We start from the raw sequence: 16,093 nt of genomic DNA, 5'->3' as shown, positions 1-16,093 counted from the left end.
CGGTAAAATCCGTAGGCCCCTGACTTGTGCCAGCCAGCCTGAGGAAGACATGGCAGCTCTAACGTACAACCCCACCTTTCCGGCCACCCACCTTTCTGGCCACACATTGCAATCCAATTGAAGGTATTCGAAACAGTGTATTCAACGTACTATTATAGCTATTCAGGTACAACCAGCTCTAATAGAAAGCTGTGCTCTAGGGCTTCCTGAGTTATAGATCTGATAGATTCTGACGCCTTAGCTAGGTCCAGTATTACCTGATTCCGACGTTGTACCTGGTCTCGTTGCCGTTCTACTTCAAGGGCTCGATCCATCGCTTCCTTAATCTGTACAATGTTACCAAATCGTTCATTAGGCCCTAATCGTACCTTCTTACGTGGTTTGGGGCGTAACGAAGTTATCTCGGCTTCTAATGCGTGTACACGTTGGGTCAAAGTAGCGACCTCGACGCTCTGTACATCTAGCCGACGAGTCAGCTTCCGAAACAATAGCCGTTGCGACGATCGCAATGGCGTAATTGCTGCCAGACTCTCCCTAGCTACTAAGCTAGTCACTGACGTCGCTATTATTGTCGGATCAAGCCAATTACCAGCTGTTGGTGGTGTAGTTGGTCGTTCTGATAGGGGGGCTATCGTCGGCTGAGGTCGCGATGGATCTAAGGGTATATTCCAGTGTTGCAGAGAAGCCTGATTGTATATTACTGATCGTGAACGGCTTCGCATATGCCTCGATGTATAGCGAGAGGAACGTCGACTTTTTAAATGGAATAGAACAGTACTCGATCGAGAGAGAGGTCGCTAACGAGCGATAGTACCGCTTTAATGGAGCAAATACGGCGACGTCGAGAGGTTGGAGCGTGAGAACAGTGTGCTGGCAAAAATAGTAACGAGATCTTGTTACAATAGGCTAACCACATAAACTCGACGTTGTCGTGAGCGATATGACCATCTAATATCAAGAGCCGCTGCTCGTCGGGATCAACTAGTTGTGTACGAGGTATAAAGATATCACGAAGCCATCGAACGGCGATATCTGTACTGATCCAACTGTTAGACGAATAAGTATATTACCAATTAGGTATATCGTCGCAATCGTTAAACCATTGGGCTTGGAAGCTCTTGCCAGTATATATTACTGCTGGGGTCAACGAGTTACCCATCGCCGATATAGCATGTAATATAGTGACCTATTCGCGGCTTTCGTCACTCCGAACGAATGTTGTATGTTTCTCTGACGATCCGTACACTATACCCTCGATCCCTTCGCCAATCGCGATGCCTGTTTTGTCCATATTCTAGACGTTATGTGGAAAGTAGTCGTGAGCTGACATCAAGGCTTCGTACGTCTCGAAGAAATCGTCGATATTCTGCGTCGATAGGCCATCAAATCGCTGACGGTCGAGGCGTCGAGATTGGATACTTCCGACCTCTGGATGGCGTTGAATAAAGCGATGAACCCAATGGCGACCGAGGTCCTCTGATCGACGATCCTGAGGTAACAGAATCAACGCCATCTTAGCGATGAATAGCGCCGACGGGCTACGACCCTCGCGATCCATTTCGAGGATCCATCCAATCAGCGCGTCTTCCTGATCCCTAGATAGCTTCATCGACGCGATTGACGCGTCAGAATGGCTGAGGCCATCGCCGAGTCGTAATTGGAGGGTAGAGCGTGGAACGCCCTATCGGAGGGAGGCCTGGCGCTGGGATATCCCTTGATTGATATCGTTGAGAGCGCCTTGAATCGAATTTTCTGAATATCGAGGCATTGTATAATAATAGCTGTGCCGAAGGTTGTTGTAGTTGGCAGATTAGGTGGCCAGAAAGGTGGGTGGCCGGAAAGGTGGGGTTGTACGTTACAGAATAAATGCTTACACTCGCTTGACGCTTAGAACAAGAATACCCCAAAGCACTGCATAATGCCCCATGAACAGTGAATCAAATAATACATCAACATCATAGTTTAATATCAAGCCTACTTTCACGGACAGAATAATGTTATGAAAATTAATCAAGGCATGAGTATTATTACTATTTCTACTTCTAGTCAAAACTGTGGGATAAGACACTGTTCGTTTCATTCAACTTTGACTGAACTGCATCGTGGGTGTTGCTCCGAAGAAAGGGGGCTACGTCCAGCATCACCGTTCCTCAGTTTTCTCTTCCATGGATGGAAAAACCATAATACCCCTAGTGCCACTATGCACTCCTCGTAAAGAGGATTAGACTTCATCATTGATTACCGCCCCTCAACAGACAGTATTCGATCAGGCTCCGTAGCCAATTGAATCTGAACAATCCATTAGCTAGATGCTCAACAATGGTCATTACTTCAGGATGTGATAAGTGATGTTGGTGTCAGAATATGTAAGAATTGAATATCACATTTCCATCCGATATAGCGTCCCCGGCGAGGGAGCCACCGACATGGAATCAATCGCAAATTACCTCATCATTCAAAGGTTTGGGCATAAGCGGGAAAAGGAGAGAGTGGGCTTACCAAGTAGAGAGATTCTGCTCTCCAGCCATTGGCACGACAAATGCCAATTGTTTCCATTGAATTGGAGGCCAGAGAGACAGTCCAAGTCGAAATATAGATGCAGATTGTAGAAAACGAAGGATGCTCAGAAGTTTTGCACCAAGATTTTCTAGCTGTACCATTTTGCCGCTAGACCAGATTTGGGTGATTGTCCCACCGAGGTGCCGTCGGGGAAAGCGCGGGCCAAATTCTAGGGCAAAGGATTTTTCGACGTTGGGCCTCGCACCACAAACCTCTCGCAAAAAGTGAAGCTACGCGAGGCATGACAGTTTGATTGAGTGCTTGCAAGTGAACATCACCAAGTCTCACCCCTACGGCAATTCCGATTAGTACGTTTTTCCCTATTACCACTACCTCTCCCTCTCCCATCTTTCAGCCAACCCGCCAGCGCGACGATCTCACTTCGACACCAGCCTTCTCCTTCAAATCTTTCCCGCGCTGACCTTGACGAATCTGCAGAACACATCGCAATGGGTGACGCAAATATCGTCGGCTCCAACTGGCGCATGGTCGAGGTCGGCCGTGTTGTCCTCCTCCAGGGAAACGGCCCTCACACCGGCAGACTCGCCGCAATTGTCGAGATCATCGACCATAAGCGCGTACGTTCCCTCGGGCTCGGATAGGAGTAATTTACGGTGGAGCAGGATACAATGTCTAACTCGGCTTTTTAGATTCTGGTTGATGGACCCTCCGCAGACGCCAAACTCGCAGTCCCCCGTCAAGCTCTCCCCACGTCTGAGGTTCTGCTGAGCCCCTTCGTCATTGAGAACTTGCCCCGTGGTATCCGACAGGCCGGCTTGAAGGCAGCGTGGGAGAAGGCAGGAATCGACGCAAAATGGAAGGAGAGCAACTGGGCCAAGCGCAAGGAGCAGACAGAGCGCAGACAGGCTCTGACCGACTTTGATCGATTCAAGGTCATGCGCCTCAAGAAGCAACGTCGATTCGAGCAGCGCAAGGCTCTGGCGAAGGTCAAGGCATCGGCATGAAGGAAGGTTTGATTCTTCGTCGGGGTCTGGTCAATGATGGTGGTTAGTCTACGGAATACTCTCAACTGGTCTGCATGAACAAGGGGACAAATGCATTTGGGGTTGCTGGATTCCTTTGCTTCATGGGAAGACCTGTATGTCACATACATTTCAGAAGGTGACTGGCGTCAATGATACGGAAATTCACAACCAAAACAGCTGCATGCAGTTGCGAGTCTCTGCGGACTGGTGGTCTCGTATTGAATTACGAGAGGAGCGGACGGTTTCCATAAGCAATTCTGATAACCTGCAATTCCCGAATGAGGACCCGAGAGCCGTAGTAATCTGACAATTTACAAACCTCAAATCAGACCAATTTTCTCAATACATCCGTGAAGACGAAACGTAAAAGTAATGCGCCTCCTGATGCGCCCCATCTTCCATCTTGAACACTTATTACTGCAACTGAGTTCAGCGTGGTTCTGGAAGCTAGATGTTCCGTATTGGGTTTAGTGCGGGCCACGGAAAACCCTAGGAACTTGCGATCAACTTCGCATCAATCAACTTTTCTTTAAAAAAACGAGCAGCTTCAGCACCCCATCGACCCCTCAGAAGACATTTGGCTCCGATCCCAGTCAGGTGAGTAGCCCTTGCTGTTTACACCAGCTGTTCTTCCTGCCCGAACCGCACATTGGAAGCAGGATTGAGGAAATAATTCCCCGCTCGGCTGGTTCCTGTCGAAAATGTGTGCCCAGCTCGCCTAGCTTGTCCCAGAAGCTAATTGAGTCTGCTACAATTACAGCTGCCACGATGTCGAACCCAAGAATTGAAGAGTTGCCCGACGAAGAGCCTCCCAAGACCACCACGGTCGAGGAGCAGGATGATGACAGCTCGGACTCCGAGATTGAGGCGGACAATGGCCCCTCCGGCTCATCTGCCATAATTCACTCCCGCAACGAGAAGAAGGCACGCAAGGCCATCGAGAAACTGCACCTCCAGCGTGTCCCCGGCATCACGCGTGTCACTCTGCGCCGACCGAAGAACGTGAGTAATTTTTGCTACTCAATGCGAGGCTACTGGAAACGACGAGCAAGAGCATTTGGAAACACAAACGCCTAGTGGTCGATATAGGACATGGCATGCATTGGGACATTTGGTGGTTTCTAGGCCGACCTGTTGGACTTTTATAACTACTCAATCAACCGCTAACCTAAGTTTGTCGGCAGATCCTCTTCGTGATCAACAACCCCGAGGTGTACAAATCGCCCAACAGCAACACCTACATGTAAGCCACCAGATATTACGAACAAAGCTCGTAGCTTATCATACTGACTATGAACCTAGCGTCTTCGGTGAGGCTAAGATCGAGGACCTCAACTCTGCTGCCCAGCAAGCGGCTGCTCAGCAACTCGCGGGTGCGGGCGGCGAGCACGACCACGCTGGTCACGACCACGCCGGCCACGATCACGGTAAGGCTGTGGAGAGCGCCGAGGAAAAGAAGGAGGAAGAGGAGGAGGAAGATGATGCTGAGGAAGTCGATGCTGAGGGCATTGAGGACAAGGACATTGAGCTCGTCATGACTCAAGCCAGCGTTTCCCGAAAGAAGGCGATCAAGGCTTTGAAAGAGAACGACAACGATATAGTCAACTCTATCATGGCCCTAAGCGTTTAGGAGTCTTGAGTGAGCTGGCGCAGGCTCTTGCTCGGCTGATTTTTTCGGTTGTCATCAAAACTAGAGGCTTTGCGACACTGGAAAGTCTGCATGGGAAAATGGAAGGACGGTAGGCCGTACAATGCATGCTACGATACCTTCACAATCTATTCTTGACAATCCCATGTGTTTCTTCGTTGATTTCTGTGATCATCCTATATGAGTCGATATCTGTGCCATACATTTGCATGTTTTTTATGTCGTGTAAAGTGATTCTTGAAAGGAATAGTATCCGGATTCCATTGAAACCAATGAGAAAAAGTCATTTTTGTTACTTACACTCCTTGCTATCGGGATGTTGAGCATTCACCTTCTCATGTCTAGAAGGTCTTATTCGTGGACTACTCAAGCTCATTCGTCTGAAGATGGAAGAGCCGGAATTAAAATTCTTGGGCCTAGCCTGTTTCTCTACTTATGATACCTTCCCCCATAAAAAGCAATTAAATTCATGCCTTTACTTGCTATTGACACAATTGACAAGATTTGCCCATTGAAAGGAACTGCTCCTAATTGCACTAGTTCTGGCAACCACTTCTGGCAACCACAGGCTAGAATTAGAAGATATTGTCACGTGCTGAACCTTAGTCACGGGACTTCAATTGTGGTGGCTCCCGCCGTCCGGGCGAATTCGACTTCAAGCAACCTCTTCCGCCGGGAATTGCTTCAGATCTCCACTCCTCACCACCCCCAACAAATTATAAAAAATGGCAGCAGTAAGTGCTCCTGGTCAATTGATGCTCGGTGGGAGATGCCGTGTGCTGTTTTGTGATCTCTGGAAACCCCAATTGAGTCGGCAATGACCACGACAAAAGCTTACCGAGATGATGAGCTAATTTCATGAATCTCGCAGCGAAGCGCCGCCCTCAAGCTCGACTGGGCCAAAGTGACGTCCTCCCTCGGCCTGCGCGGCCAGACGGTGGCTTCGCTGCAAGCCTTCAAGCAGCGCAACGAAAATGCCCGCCGCAAGGTGCAGATGCTGTCAGAGCAGTCCACCGAGGTCGACTTCGCCCACTACCGCTCCGTCCTCAAGAACCAGGCCGTCGTCGCCGAGATCGAGAAGCGTTTCTCTGCCTTCAAGCCCGCCACCTACGATGTCACACGCCAGCTCAAGGCCATCGAGGCTTTCGAGGTTGAGGCTGTCAAGAATGCCCAGGCTACCAAGGAGAAAGTCGATTTGGAGCTCAAGGACCTCGAGATGACGCTCAAGAACATCGAGACGGCGAGACCGTTTGATGAGCTCACTGTGGTATGCTCTAGCTGTGATGGAATGGGAGATGCGTCGAATGATGGATTTGAGGAGGCTAACGATGGTGTGAACAGGACGAAGTTGCGGAAGCCGAGCCCTCCATCGATGAGAAGACTGCCAAGCTTGTTTCAAAGGGTCGCTGGTCAGTTCCGGGATACAAGGTATGCTCTTTGCGTCTGTTTATCGCAATTCAAGTTGCTAACAAGAAGATCAGGAAAAATTCGGAGATCTCTCCGTGCTATAGAAGTCCTGCATCCCATACCCGTCCCTTTGTGTACTCTAGCATTGTAGATAGTGATCAGAAAGTGGCCAAGGCAGAGGTCGACCAATCGAGAGAACCCCTAATTTCGCTCGCAGTTGTTTCGTGAGGTCCACGACAATTAAACAAGCAACCCCGGTAGCTTTAATCTTCGAATGCTAACACATCCAGGACAACATCAAACATCGGCCGCCCATACCAGCCCCCGAAGCATCTCCTCGTCCGCCTCCAATGCTCTCTGGAGTTGCGGTGCTTTCAACCAGAAAGTATGTGGATACCCCACGACGACATCGACCTTAACTGGCACACCAGCATCTTGCAGCGCCTTCGCATAGCACAACCCGTCAGAGTAAAGCACATCGTTCGTACAAATCTGGATCCAGGTTCTCGGCAAGCCCACCAATTCCTCCTCGCCAATTTCAAGAGGCATCCTCTCCAGTCCATCCCGCGGTACCTCCCTCGTGAAGAAACCCAGCAAACTTGTGACGAACGACTCTGAAGCGCTCGTGTGCATTGCCCGCAACCGCGCCGGAACGTACTGCGGCCCCGAGAACGCGTCCGAAGTCACCGGGCATCGCAACAGCACGCCGTGGACCGATCCGCGGGGCGCCATTTGCGAAACGAGCGCCGCGAGCTCGCCACCGCTGGAGCTGCCGACTAGGATGAACTTGGCTCCTCGGTTGAGATTGCAGATGGAGGTGAATGCGTCTAGAGCATCCGGCACGCAAGTGCAAGCTGGGACTTGGGGCATTAGGCGGTAGCCTACTGAGTAGAGCGTCAAGTGTTGTGCAATGCCGGATTGCAGTACAAGCCGTCGACACGAAAGATCCTCGCTATCTGCTTCGCCGACTACGAGGCCGCCGCCGTGGTAGTAGACCAGGATGACCTTTTCCTTCCTCTCCTTCTCTTCCCATTCATTCGCCTTCTTACCACCACCGCTGGCGGTTTTGGTAAGCTCCGTCTCGTAGCGCAAGACGGGGATCGCGAAACCATCTACTGTTGATGGAATGGTGAGGGATGAGATAGAGATGCCCCGGGATAGGTGGTGGTCTCGTGCACCGGGTGCCATCATGGAGGCGTTTAGTGCGCGACATGAGGCGGCATAGAGGGGCTGCCGGTCTATAGCGGAGAGGGATGGCTTGGGGGCAAGTAGGTTGGCGGCTGATTCGTGGGCGAGCCATGATGGGTCTAGAGGGGGTGCCCGGGGGAGGATGAGGGGCGCTAGGTCTTGCATTGTGGTGAGGGTTGAAGGTGTTTGGCTTGGGGTCTCTTTGGACTGCGGTAGACAAGAGTGCTTCTTGGAAGGAGGGCAGATATTGTTGCAAGAGCTAGCTTTGAAGATCTTTCGCCACCCAGGTCAAGGAATGGGAATACCTGCGTACGGTTGAGAGGAACTTAGGCGGAAGAATTGGTACGAGGACTTCTGAACTGATATACTATGTAGTATAAGTGCTACTTCGCATCGTTTTCATCCCTGGATCTAGATAATGCTCCGACACATCTTAGAACATCGTCCCGAGTACCGAAGTGGGGAAATTAGTAGCTGGCTTTCATTCCCTATGTAAATGCGGGCGAAATTCTCCACTTTCGATATCTATCATGCATTGTAGTCACTATATTTCTTCGCTGAACCACGTGTGTGATGTTATCATTGATGGGCGCCTATAGTCCTAGCCGCAGTATGATGATGGTTTTACTGAAAGTTCAGGCGCATGTGTGGCGAGAACCTACTTGATGAACCTTTGGTCCTCTAATGATATATTCAAGTACTAGAAGCCCGAGGGATTATCGAGGCAAGTTGGATGATTCTATACACCCACAAATATCAGTCGTTCATCCAGGTTATTGACAGATGTATGTATCACTGATCTGTGAAAACCCCCACATCAAACATCAAACATCACCACTATGGCTTGTGTCATACGGGCACTCGACTCACTCAGCATAAGCCAAACATTAAACATCCTCTGGGACTCTAATTGATACTATATTATGAACTATATACAAACGTCTAAATTGGCATCGAGACTCCCAGTTAACTGTTTTCAGGACAATGGCCCAGTACGATATCGGCACCAACGTTGAATGCAAAGCCTGTAATACCTATAAACCATGCCCGAACTGAATTATCGGCAATTCCGGGGACGAAAAAAATCGTAGCGATGACGAAGACTGTGAATAGCAGCTGATATCGTTATCGCAGACCGGCCGATTCCCCAGAGCATCTGCAACAATACCGAGTTTCTTCCTGTCCCATCACTACATTCCCCCTGAGCCACTGCTTCCGCCATTTTCATGGGCCCTTGTTTTACCATAAATATCGGTAGTCAAGTAGCAAACCTTGTTTTGACTACCTCAAGCAGTCGTACTGTACATATATTTCGTAGGTAGCCTCACGGCTTATCATAGTATTCCCAACCCCCATCGTCCCCTGAAACGCTGTTCTCGTCGTTCCATCGCAATTTGTACATGCTTTGAACGGTCATTCCCAGTTGACCAATTATTCATTTTTAAGTAAATTGTTTCCATATTTTTGTACCTAGATATCTCTTGTAACACTTGCAGCTTGCGCGAGGCGGAGACTACTGACGAGTTCACCCGGGTACGGGAGACTGGCACACAGAGTACATGGAAAATGATAGTGGAGTTGGGATCCTACCTGCCTTTCAATACATAGAATTGTACTTCAACATTCTCTTGATGATGATTTGAATTCAAGTTTGCTTATACCTTAATGATGCTGTCGGTTGTCTTTCACGCATATGCAGGATGAGGCTCGGTTCCCGGTCCTCCACTTAGAGAGCTAGATGGTATAAGCCGAAAGCAAGAAGGTATGGTTCGCAGAGCAATATATTCGAAAACCTATCTGGCAACCTCTTCGTTTATGGAGTTTCCTAAAGTTCCCCGATATTCTCATCCCATGGAGTCCCACCCTTTCGCCAAACCCCCTTTCGCTCAGGTAAAATCTGTGAGGCTTGTCACATGGACGATAGGCAGGGATATCTTGGGATGGGCCGTCTCACCCCTAGCACCCGTTCCCCGTATAATAGAGTTTTGGGCACCTGTACCTCCAACACACTCTCTCTATTCTTTAGTTTAGTATTCGTCAACAGAGATAGACCGATATAGTAACTCTGATTCGAACTTGCAATACCTCTGCCTTTTTACAGAATCGCCCGTCCCATATAAATCCAAAGATCTATAACTGAATAACAGGAATAGTTAAGAAGCATTCGATTTTAAGATATTTATATCTCTAAAAGCCTCTATAATAATATAATTGGTATTAAAATTAGACAAAATAGATAGATTAGGTATTGATAATTACGTAGTTTTGGCCGGCGTTATTTCACCCCGTTAGTAATGAATATTAACGGATTTACTAGTTGTCACAGTACTGGCGATTTACATAGCCACATAGTACTGTGTATAACAGGTGAGGCTAGGCACAATCATCAATTCCTAACGCCAGTAGCAAAATGTACAGAGAAGGAAAGTTGCCCCTCCAAGCCCTTTCGGTGTCTCGAACACCATTTTAAGGGCTGGAAGGCTTTCTTGAAATGTCGACGGGCCATCATGATTTCGCCCGCTTACCCAGGGCAACACTACTTCGAGTCCCTCATGTCGTCATACCACTGACTTTTGTGACACTAGGATAAAAGCGTTATACCATATACCAAGTTGTCAGCAATATTTGGTATCTAGTACTGCACTCGCTTGGAGATCTACAGGTGTCCGAATTGCGCCTGAGACAGCACTGGAGGCGGGGTAAACTCTACTCATGTATAATGTCAACTGTAGGATTTCAGGTAGAGAGAGAGGTTCGATCCTCTACATACTGTTTGTCTGGACAATCTGAACTATATACATGAGTAGAGTTTACCCCGCCTCCAGTGCTGTCTCAGGCACAATTCGGACACCTGTAGATCTCCAAGCGAGTGCAGTACTAGATACCAAATATTGCTGACAACTATAAAAATAGTTAGTAAAACTACTATATATATGTTTTCTTATTATTAGTAGTTTTCCGCTTATCTATTCGATTTTTCTTCATTTCTCGAGCTTAGATATTCGCTTATAGAGATTATATATGATGTAGCTGACCTGGCCATCCTTTCCCAATACAACAGTTCACACCCCATATGCACTCGCATCAGTATCGTACTCCTATCGCTCATAGAATAGCATAGAATGGTGAGGGACCAATCGACAGCCAAGCAAACAATAAGAAGACACTATCCTAAACTGACACGACATGCACTGCAATGGTCATTGGTCTCGGGTACATACCTCGACCGAGTTGTCTGTGGACAATTCCGATTGGGACTTAGACCGATTATCCACATCCGCCTTGCACATTTATGTAGATCCATTGGTGAGATAACAGCCAGCTTACAGTTGCTGCACCAATCATCACTAGCATCACCTTCTTGCTATTTTTCTATATATGTTTAATGGGTTGAGAAACGAAGCATGTTGATTAAGCCGTGAAGAAACAACGAGAAGACGCGGCGAACCGAGCGTTACTAAACATGGGGCCTCACCCTGCCTAGGACCCACGGGTTCGGGGATGACTCGGGAACCCACCCAAGTGGGATCATGAAGTTATCGCCGGAATACTTGTCTCGAAGTGCAAACGAACTGCAGAATTTTTCCTAAGATACTATCGTGTTTCTTGCAAGGTTGTTTTGGTTATTCTCTGTCCGCTCATGCACTTTGCCCAGCTTTGTTAACCTAAAGGTGGCAAACCCGACATTACTGCGACTTACAGGAGCATTCTCAATTCCTCATTGGTGAAGCTCTCTCTCTAACTCTCCCCTAGTCGACTAGTGCCGCGGTGGCTGCCAGCTCCCGATCAACAACGATGGTTACCCACGTCCACCTTACCAACTTTGCGTCATATACGCCGGCGGAGACGATCGAAATTGTCAGCCGAACGGGCGTGAAGAAGGGAAATATGCGGGCTGACAAGGTGTTCTTGTCCAGCGTCTCGGCCGGGTGCTTGTCGGCTTTCGCGGCCGGAAGCTATCTGATTATATGTACTTCGCCGTGGTTGGAGGAGAACGCGCCGGGTTTACTTCACTCGTTGGGGGCTTTTGTATTTCCATACGGTTTGGTTTTTGTGGTGTAAGTTGATGAACCTTGAAAGCAGAAGGAGACTTTTGTTCTGGCTTGAACCGTTATACTGATGATGCGGGGTTTGGATAGTTTGACAGGAGCCGACTTGTGCAACGGCTCGTTCCTGGTACGTGTAGTCTCTGGAACTGTGACTCGTTCCATGCGACTTTTCTGACTAGACTAGTTTACTGCTGTTGCTGCGCTGCATGGCCGTCTTCCCGTGTGGAGAATGCTCCTCCACTGGTTCCTGTGTTTTTGGGGTAACCTTGCCGGTTGCCTCTTTGTGGTTCTTATTCTGTTTGGATGTAAGTGATATGTCTTCAATCATCGATTTGACCAGCCACATTGTAAACGTCAAATGTGGACTCACTAACTTGCTGCAAGACGGCGGTACTTTTGACGAAGATCCGTTCAAGTCGAAGGTCATTGCACTTGCGACGCAGAAGCAGATCACGCCGACCTGGGTGCAAATATTTCTGCGGGGAATCGGTAAGTGCAGACCCGAGGCTTCTTTCTATCCCTAGTAAGCTCGTAATACCGTGACTAACACAACGTAGGTTGCAACTGGCTCGTGGCGCTAGCCTGCTTTCTCGGTCTTCAAGGCCGGGATCTCACCAGCAAAATAGCCGGCCTTTGGCTCCCCATATTTGCTTTCGTCTCTGTCGGGTTTGATCACGTCGTCGCAAACATGACCTTCATGCCGTTGGGCTTGTGGATCGGAACTCCCGGGTTAACCATCGGTTTATACATCTGGAAGGGCATCATCCCGTCCTTGCTTGGCAATATCATTGGAGCGACAATATTCGGGGGCGGTTATTACTACTACATGCACATTCTCGGAGCGGAGGATATTTATGTTGACGGCGCACCTTATGTGGTGAAAGGAGATGGTGTTCCGGTCCACAATGTACCTCGGGATTTAGAGAGCAGTGGGAGCAGTGTTGTTGATAAATAGGCATTGGCGTGCAAGAGCGTATTGTTTGGCACTGGAATTAGATTTAGACTATGAGATACCCAATAGATATAAGAGACCATGGTGAGACATTTCGTATGTGTCGACGAGGGCTCATCATGACGTCTGGTGTCATCTTGCATCCATCTACTGGATGCACTAATCATAATCCTTGAAAATTAGCCGTCTTCTGGAGGGGATCTGGAAAGATCACTCGGAAAGACAGGTAAGTGGACCTGGGTAATGATCTGGTTACGACATTGACCAAGTATTGGCATCAATCCCAGTCGGCTCTCAGTAGGCGCACCTGGCCTACTGCATAGCTCTAGAATTTTCGTGTCTATCCGTGGACTGGCGGCTTTTGAGACCTATGGTGGACTGCAGGCCAGGTAGTTTTGCGTATCAATACAGCCACGGGATGCTGGAAACAGCCACGACAGAAGTGTTGATCACGAAACAACACTGCCGGCTCGCCTGTGTCAGATAATGCCCAATTTAATGGCCGATACTGAATATAATAAGGTATAAAAGAGCGAGCAACCTCAATTTCAGATCACAATCACTACGTAACATCTGATCAGCCAGGACGTGCATACGCATAAACTAACACTAGCAGCCCCGACGCCTTGCAAAGCGCAGTTGAGCAGAATGGCACCACAGGATGTCGGGGGCTTAGTACAAAGGTCTGAGAATATACCCATAATTATGATATTGGTATGAGCCGTGATATGTCAGCCGAAGATGTTGGCGACCTGGGCCCCAAAAGGGAAGAAGGGTGCCCGACATTAGGCTAAGACGGAGATGATCTAGTTGAGCTAGCTGAATTCACCTGGAAAATCCACAGGTTAGCTTGACAGCTTGGATCTGTGTTGCTACTATTGCTCTTTCTATTTATACTGAAATCTGAAATCGGCGGTAAAAGGAGTGCTGAGCGATGATGGCGGTGTCAGGCGCCTGGAGAACAAAAGGGGCTGCGAGACTCCCGATGATACTCCAGTGCCAGTAAACGCTAACATTTTCCTGTAATTAATTTGGGTAAGTTCTGGGCCTTGGATTGCTTCGCTTTGTTCTTCTGGATCTCATGATAGGGTTGAGGTTGTGCATTGGGCGGAATGATCTAACTGGAAGCACACATGGTAACGGCTGCTTCTTGTTTTTTGGTTTTTTGTTGGATGAAGATAATGTCGATGGAGAGGTCACGAATGCTGCCATATTGATGATCTGATTATTTATAATACGTAAGTAGTACTCTGTTGGTTAGTGCATTCAATTTTGCAGGAAAGGTTGGATGCAACATTCGTGACGTAGGCTTACTTGAAAGCGCACACTCGGGATTTCTGGCATGCCAACACATTACGCCCTAACGTCTCTCACAACTCAGTTTTTCCGCTTACACTCTTCTGCTGACAATGTTGAAGTCCTCCAGACAGGCGAGTCGTAAGTATGTCAGCCATTGCCATTCATGGCATAATTCTCAAAACTAGGAGAAGCTGCGGCACGTGTCTTGGGGGCACTCTTAGTTCAAGTTGCGCATATTTTATGAGTTCCCAGCTCTAGAATGATGCTGTGAGTACTACCGGCCTCAAGATTGGGACATCCGTTCTCGGGGAACTTGGAGGCAGTGGAAATATGAAACAAGATGAATGACAAGAGTGCCACTTGGGATAACATTCCTACTTACTAGTTTTCATGCCGGTCATTACATTGCTTAAGCACTTCTGGAGTAGAACAACTAGTAATCCAGCATTGTCCACAATTACCGGGGCACGGTATACCCCACATCCTTTCCGCTTGTTGGCTCCTTCCCCATAATCGCCAGTGGATGTCATTGAACGGCCGGGGTTTTCGACATAATAGGCCAGGAGTCACTTGCACGAAAACCCTTGTGCCGCTCTTGGCCTCTCGCTTTCGCTCCGTCATTTAGGCAGCCTACATTTTTGGGTTCGCATTTGTCACCCATCTTCTCGGTTTCGTTCTGACGACTTCTCACTTCGACTTCGCTTTCGGCATCACCACTTTTGTCTGCCTGCTCGGGCACTATCTCATTCTCATATTACTATCAGTGGCTGAACATGACAGCTTTTTTGACCATGTTCAGATGCATTTTCTTATCCTCATCGGTTTCTGATCATCTGGAACGCAGGATGGAAGTCCTGCTGCCGTTCCATTCATCTGCGGAGTTGAACGGCCCTTGATGTGGTATAAACACATATAATGCCAAAGGAACACGCCCACCGACCACAACGAAAGATGATACATCCACGGCTTTTTAATAACACCACGACCAATACTCCATATGAAGCCATGTAAACGCATCATAGATCTCAGGCTTTGTTTGAAGAACTGCCTGTTTCATCCATATTCACCTCATGTTTGCATCCGAAGCTGGCGGCAGCTGCCTTTTTCATTCCTTGAATCTCGAGCTGCATTTGTCTGCGATCGGGGAGACCGCATGAACTTTGCCAAAGGTGTCGACAATTGCGAGCCAGTATACTCGTTGTCAATCCAGCGCCAGGAAGCAAAACTACAACTGCTGGACGACCAATCAAGCATGCTATACGAGATGCAATCACGATACCAACAATCAACAAAGGCCTGCCGTTTTGAAGCACATCCTTAACCGTTAAGAAGATTTATCGCGCCATGCTATTGAGAAACTCATTGGGCAGCCACAAGGGTCGCACCCTTCTCACTTACCGACGACCGCCAACAGCATTTTCGCATTTGCCATTGGACTTCGACAACTCAACTCGACTGAAGCTAACAGCCGCCCCGCTAGAGCAACTTTCCGTGAAGATGAAGTCACGACAAATCTTCCAACGGCATTTCGCGCATTTTGCACTTCCACCGTATCAACGGAGAGCCCAGTGCGTTCTCAAGAAATTGAATCGTGCCCCCGTGGCCCCATCATCCCTCCCCACGTCAGCATCTACGTTAATCAGTGCGACAGCCACAGAGTAACAGCGAAGGAGCCCGCTCTCATCCTGTGACCAAGTATCTCGTTTGCGTAAATAGATCAGTGCTGACAACAGACCGGTCCAGATGGCGCTGGGGCCAGCACTCCCAAACCGAGTTTGCTATCATTAGATGATGACACCATTCTACCCGCTTGTAAACGATGCAATTCGTATCGCAAAGGTCGAAAGCGACGAATGAGACTCACCACACAAGATAACCGCCACCTACCACAATCCGCCGCCACAACTCCCTACGCGCCGCAGTACAGGCGATATACACGCGAGGATACGATGTTGGCTGCGCTGAAACTAAGCTTTGCCGAGCGAGCACCGCCCTGCCAATCAGC

At 48.6% G+C, this 16,093-nt stretch overlaps 5 protein-coding genes across 5 annotated transcripts; 4 read left to right on the top strand and 1 right to left on the bottom strand.

Moving 5' to 3' along the window:
• The first annotated feature begins 2,597 nt into the window (after positions 1-2,597).
• Positions 2,598-3,875, top strand: BCR38DRAFT_427013 (ribosomal protein L14-domain-containing protein). The gene is made up of 3 exons (XM_040859810.1): positions 2,598-2,867; positions 2,998-3,137; positions 3,210-3,875. Exons 2-3 carry the CDS (start codon positions 3,009-3,011, stop codon positions 3,522-3,524), a joined length of 444 nt encoding a protein of 147 aa, XP_040718052.1. The 5' UTR covers positions 2,598-2,867; positions 2,998-3,008; the 3' UTR covers positions 3,525-3,875.
• Positions 3,876-4,119: 244 nt separating this feature from the next.
• On the top strand, positions 4,120-5,381 carry BCR38DRAFT_427009 (NAC domain-containing protein). The gene is made up of 3 exons (XM_040859809.1): positions 4,120-4,547; positions 4,730-4,788; positions 4,848-5,381. The coding sequence occupies exons 1-3, from the start codon at positions 4,314-4,316 to the stop codon at positions 5,173-5,175; spliced, it is 621 nt and encodes a 206-aa protein (XP_040718051.1). The 5' UTR covers positions 4,120-4,313; the 3' UTR covers positions 5,176-5,381.
• Positions 5,382-5,918: 537 nt separating this feature from the next.
• On the top strand, positions 5,919-6,704 carry BCR38DRAFT_483042 (ATP synthase subunit D; the record flags this gene model as incomplete). The annotated part of the gene is made up of 4 exons (XM_040863577.1): positions 5,919-5,927; positions 6,065-6,460; positions 6,535-6,621; positions 6,675-6,704. The coding sequence occupies 4 exons, from the start codon at positions 5,919-5,921 to the stop codon at positions 6,702-6,704; spliced, it is 522 nt and encodes a 173-aa protein (XP_040718050.1).
• Positions 6,705-6,897: 193 nt separating this feature from the next.
• BCR38DRAFT_338251 (Alpha/Beta hydrolase protein) lies at positions 6,898-7,953 on the bottom strand (the record flags this gene model as incomplete). The annotated part of the gene is made up of 1 exon (XM_040855600.1): positions 6,898-7,953. The coding sequence occupies one exon, from the start codon at positions 7,951-7,953 to the stop codon at positions 6,898-6,900; it is 1,056 nt and encodes a 351-aa protein (XP_040718049.1).
• Positions 7,954-11,386: 3,433 nt separating this feature from the next.
• BCR38DRAFT_522366 (Formate/nitrite transporter) lies at positions 11,387-12,847 on the top strand. The gene is made up of 5 exons (XM_040865225.1): positions 11,387-11,846; positions 11,928-11,964; positions 12,022-12,142; positions 12,222-12,326; positions 12,395-12,847. The coding sequence occupies exons 1-5, from the start codon at positions 11,584-11,586 to the stop codon at positions 12,790-12,792; spliced, it is 924 nt and encodes a 307-aa protein (XP_040718048.1). The 5' UTR covers positions 11,387-11,583; the 3' UTR covers positions 12,793-12,847.
• Positions 12,848-16,093: the final 3,246 nt, after the last annotated feature.

The sequence above is a fragment of the Pseudomassariella vexata genome (genome assembly GCF_002105095.1).
Source record: "Pseudomassariella vexata strain CBS 129021 chromosome Unknown BCR38scaffold_4, whole genome shotgun sequence".
In the NCBI taxonomy this organism is placed as follows: Eukaryota; Fungi; Ascomycota; class Sordariomycetes; order Amphisphaeriales; family Pseudomassariaceae; genus Pseudomassariella; species Pseudomassariella vexata.
The sequence above is the reverse complement of the archived record's forward strand: the minus strand, read 5'-3'. Positions and strand labels throughout refer to the sequence as shown.

What these genes read in the sequence shown, in the direction of transcription:
- BCR38DRAFT_427009 (XM_040859809.1), top strand. Translation starts at nt 4,314, where the DNA reads ATGTCGAACCCAAGAATTGAAGAGTTGCCCGACGAAGAGCCTCCCAAG. An exon ending in CTCTGCGCCGACCGAAGAAC is followed by an intron (nt 4,548 to 4,729) that starts GTGAGTAATTTT and finishes GTTTGTCGGCAG; the next exon opens with ATCCTCTTCGTGATCAACAA. An exon ending in CCCAACAGCAACACCTACAT is followed by an intron (nt 4,789 to 4,847) that starts GTAAGCCACCAG and finishes CTATGAACCTAG; the next exon opens with CGTCTTCGGTGAGGCTAAGA.
- BCR38DRAFT_427013 (XM_040859810.1), top strand. Translation starts at nt 3,009, where the DNA reads ATGGGTGACGCAAATATCGTCGGCTCCAACTGGCGCATGGTCGAGGTC. An exon ending in AGATCATCGACCATAAGCGC is followed by an intron (nt 3,138 to 3,209) that starts GTACGTTCCCTC and finishes TCGGCTTTTTAG; the next exon opens with ATTCTGGTTGATGGACCCTC.
- BCR38DRAFT_522366 (XM_040865225.1), top strand. Translation starts at nt 11,584, where the DNA reads ATGGTTACCCACGTCCACCTTACCAACTTTGCGTCATATACGCCGGCG. An exon ending in TGTGCAACGGCTCGTTCCTG is followed by an intron (nt 11,965 to 12,021) that starts GTACGTGTAGTC and finishes TGACTAGACTAG; the next exon opens with TTTACTGCTGTTGCTGCGCT. An exon ending in AATATTTCTGCGGGGAATCG is followed by an intron (nt 12,327 to 12,394) that starts GTAAGTGCAGAC and finishes AACACAACGTAG; the next exon opens with GTTGCAACTGGCTCGTGGCG.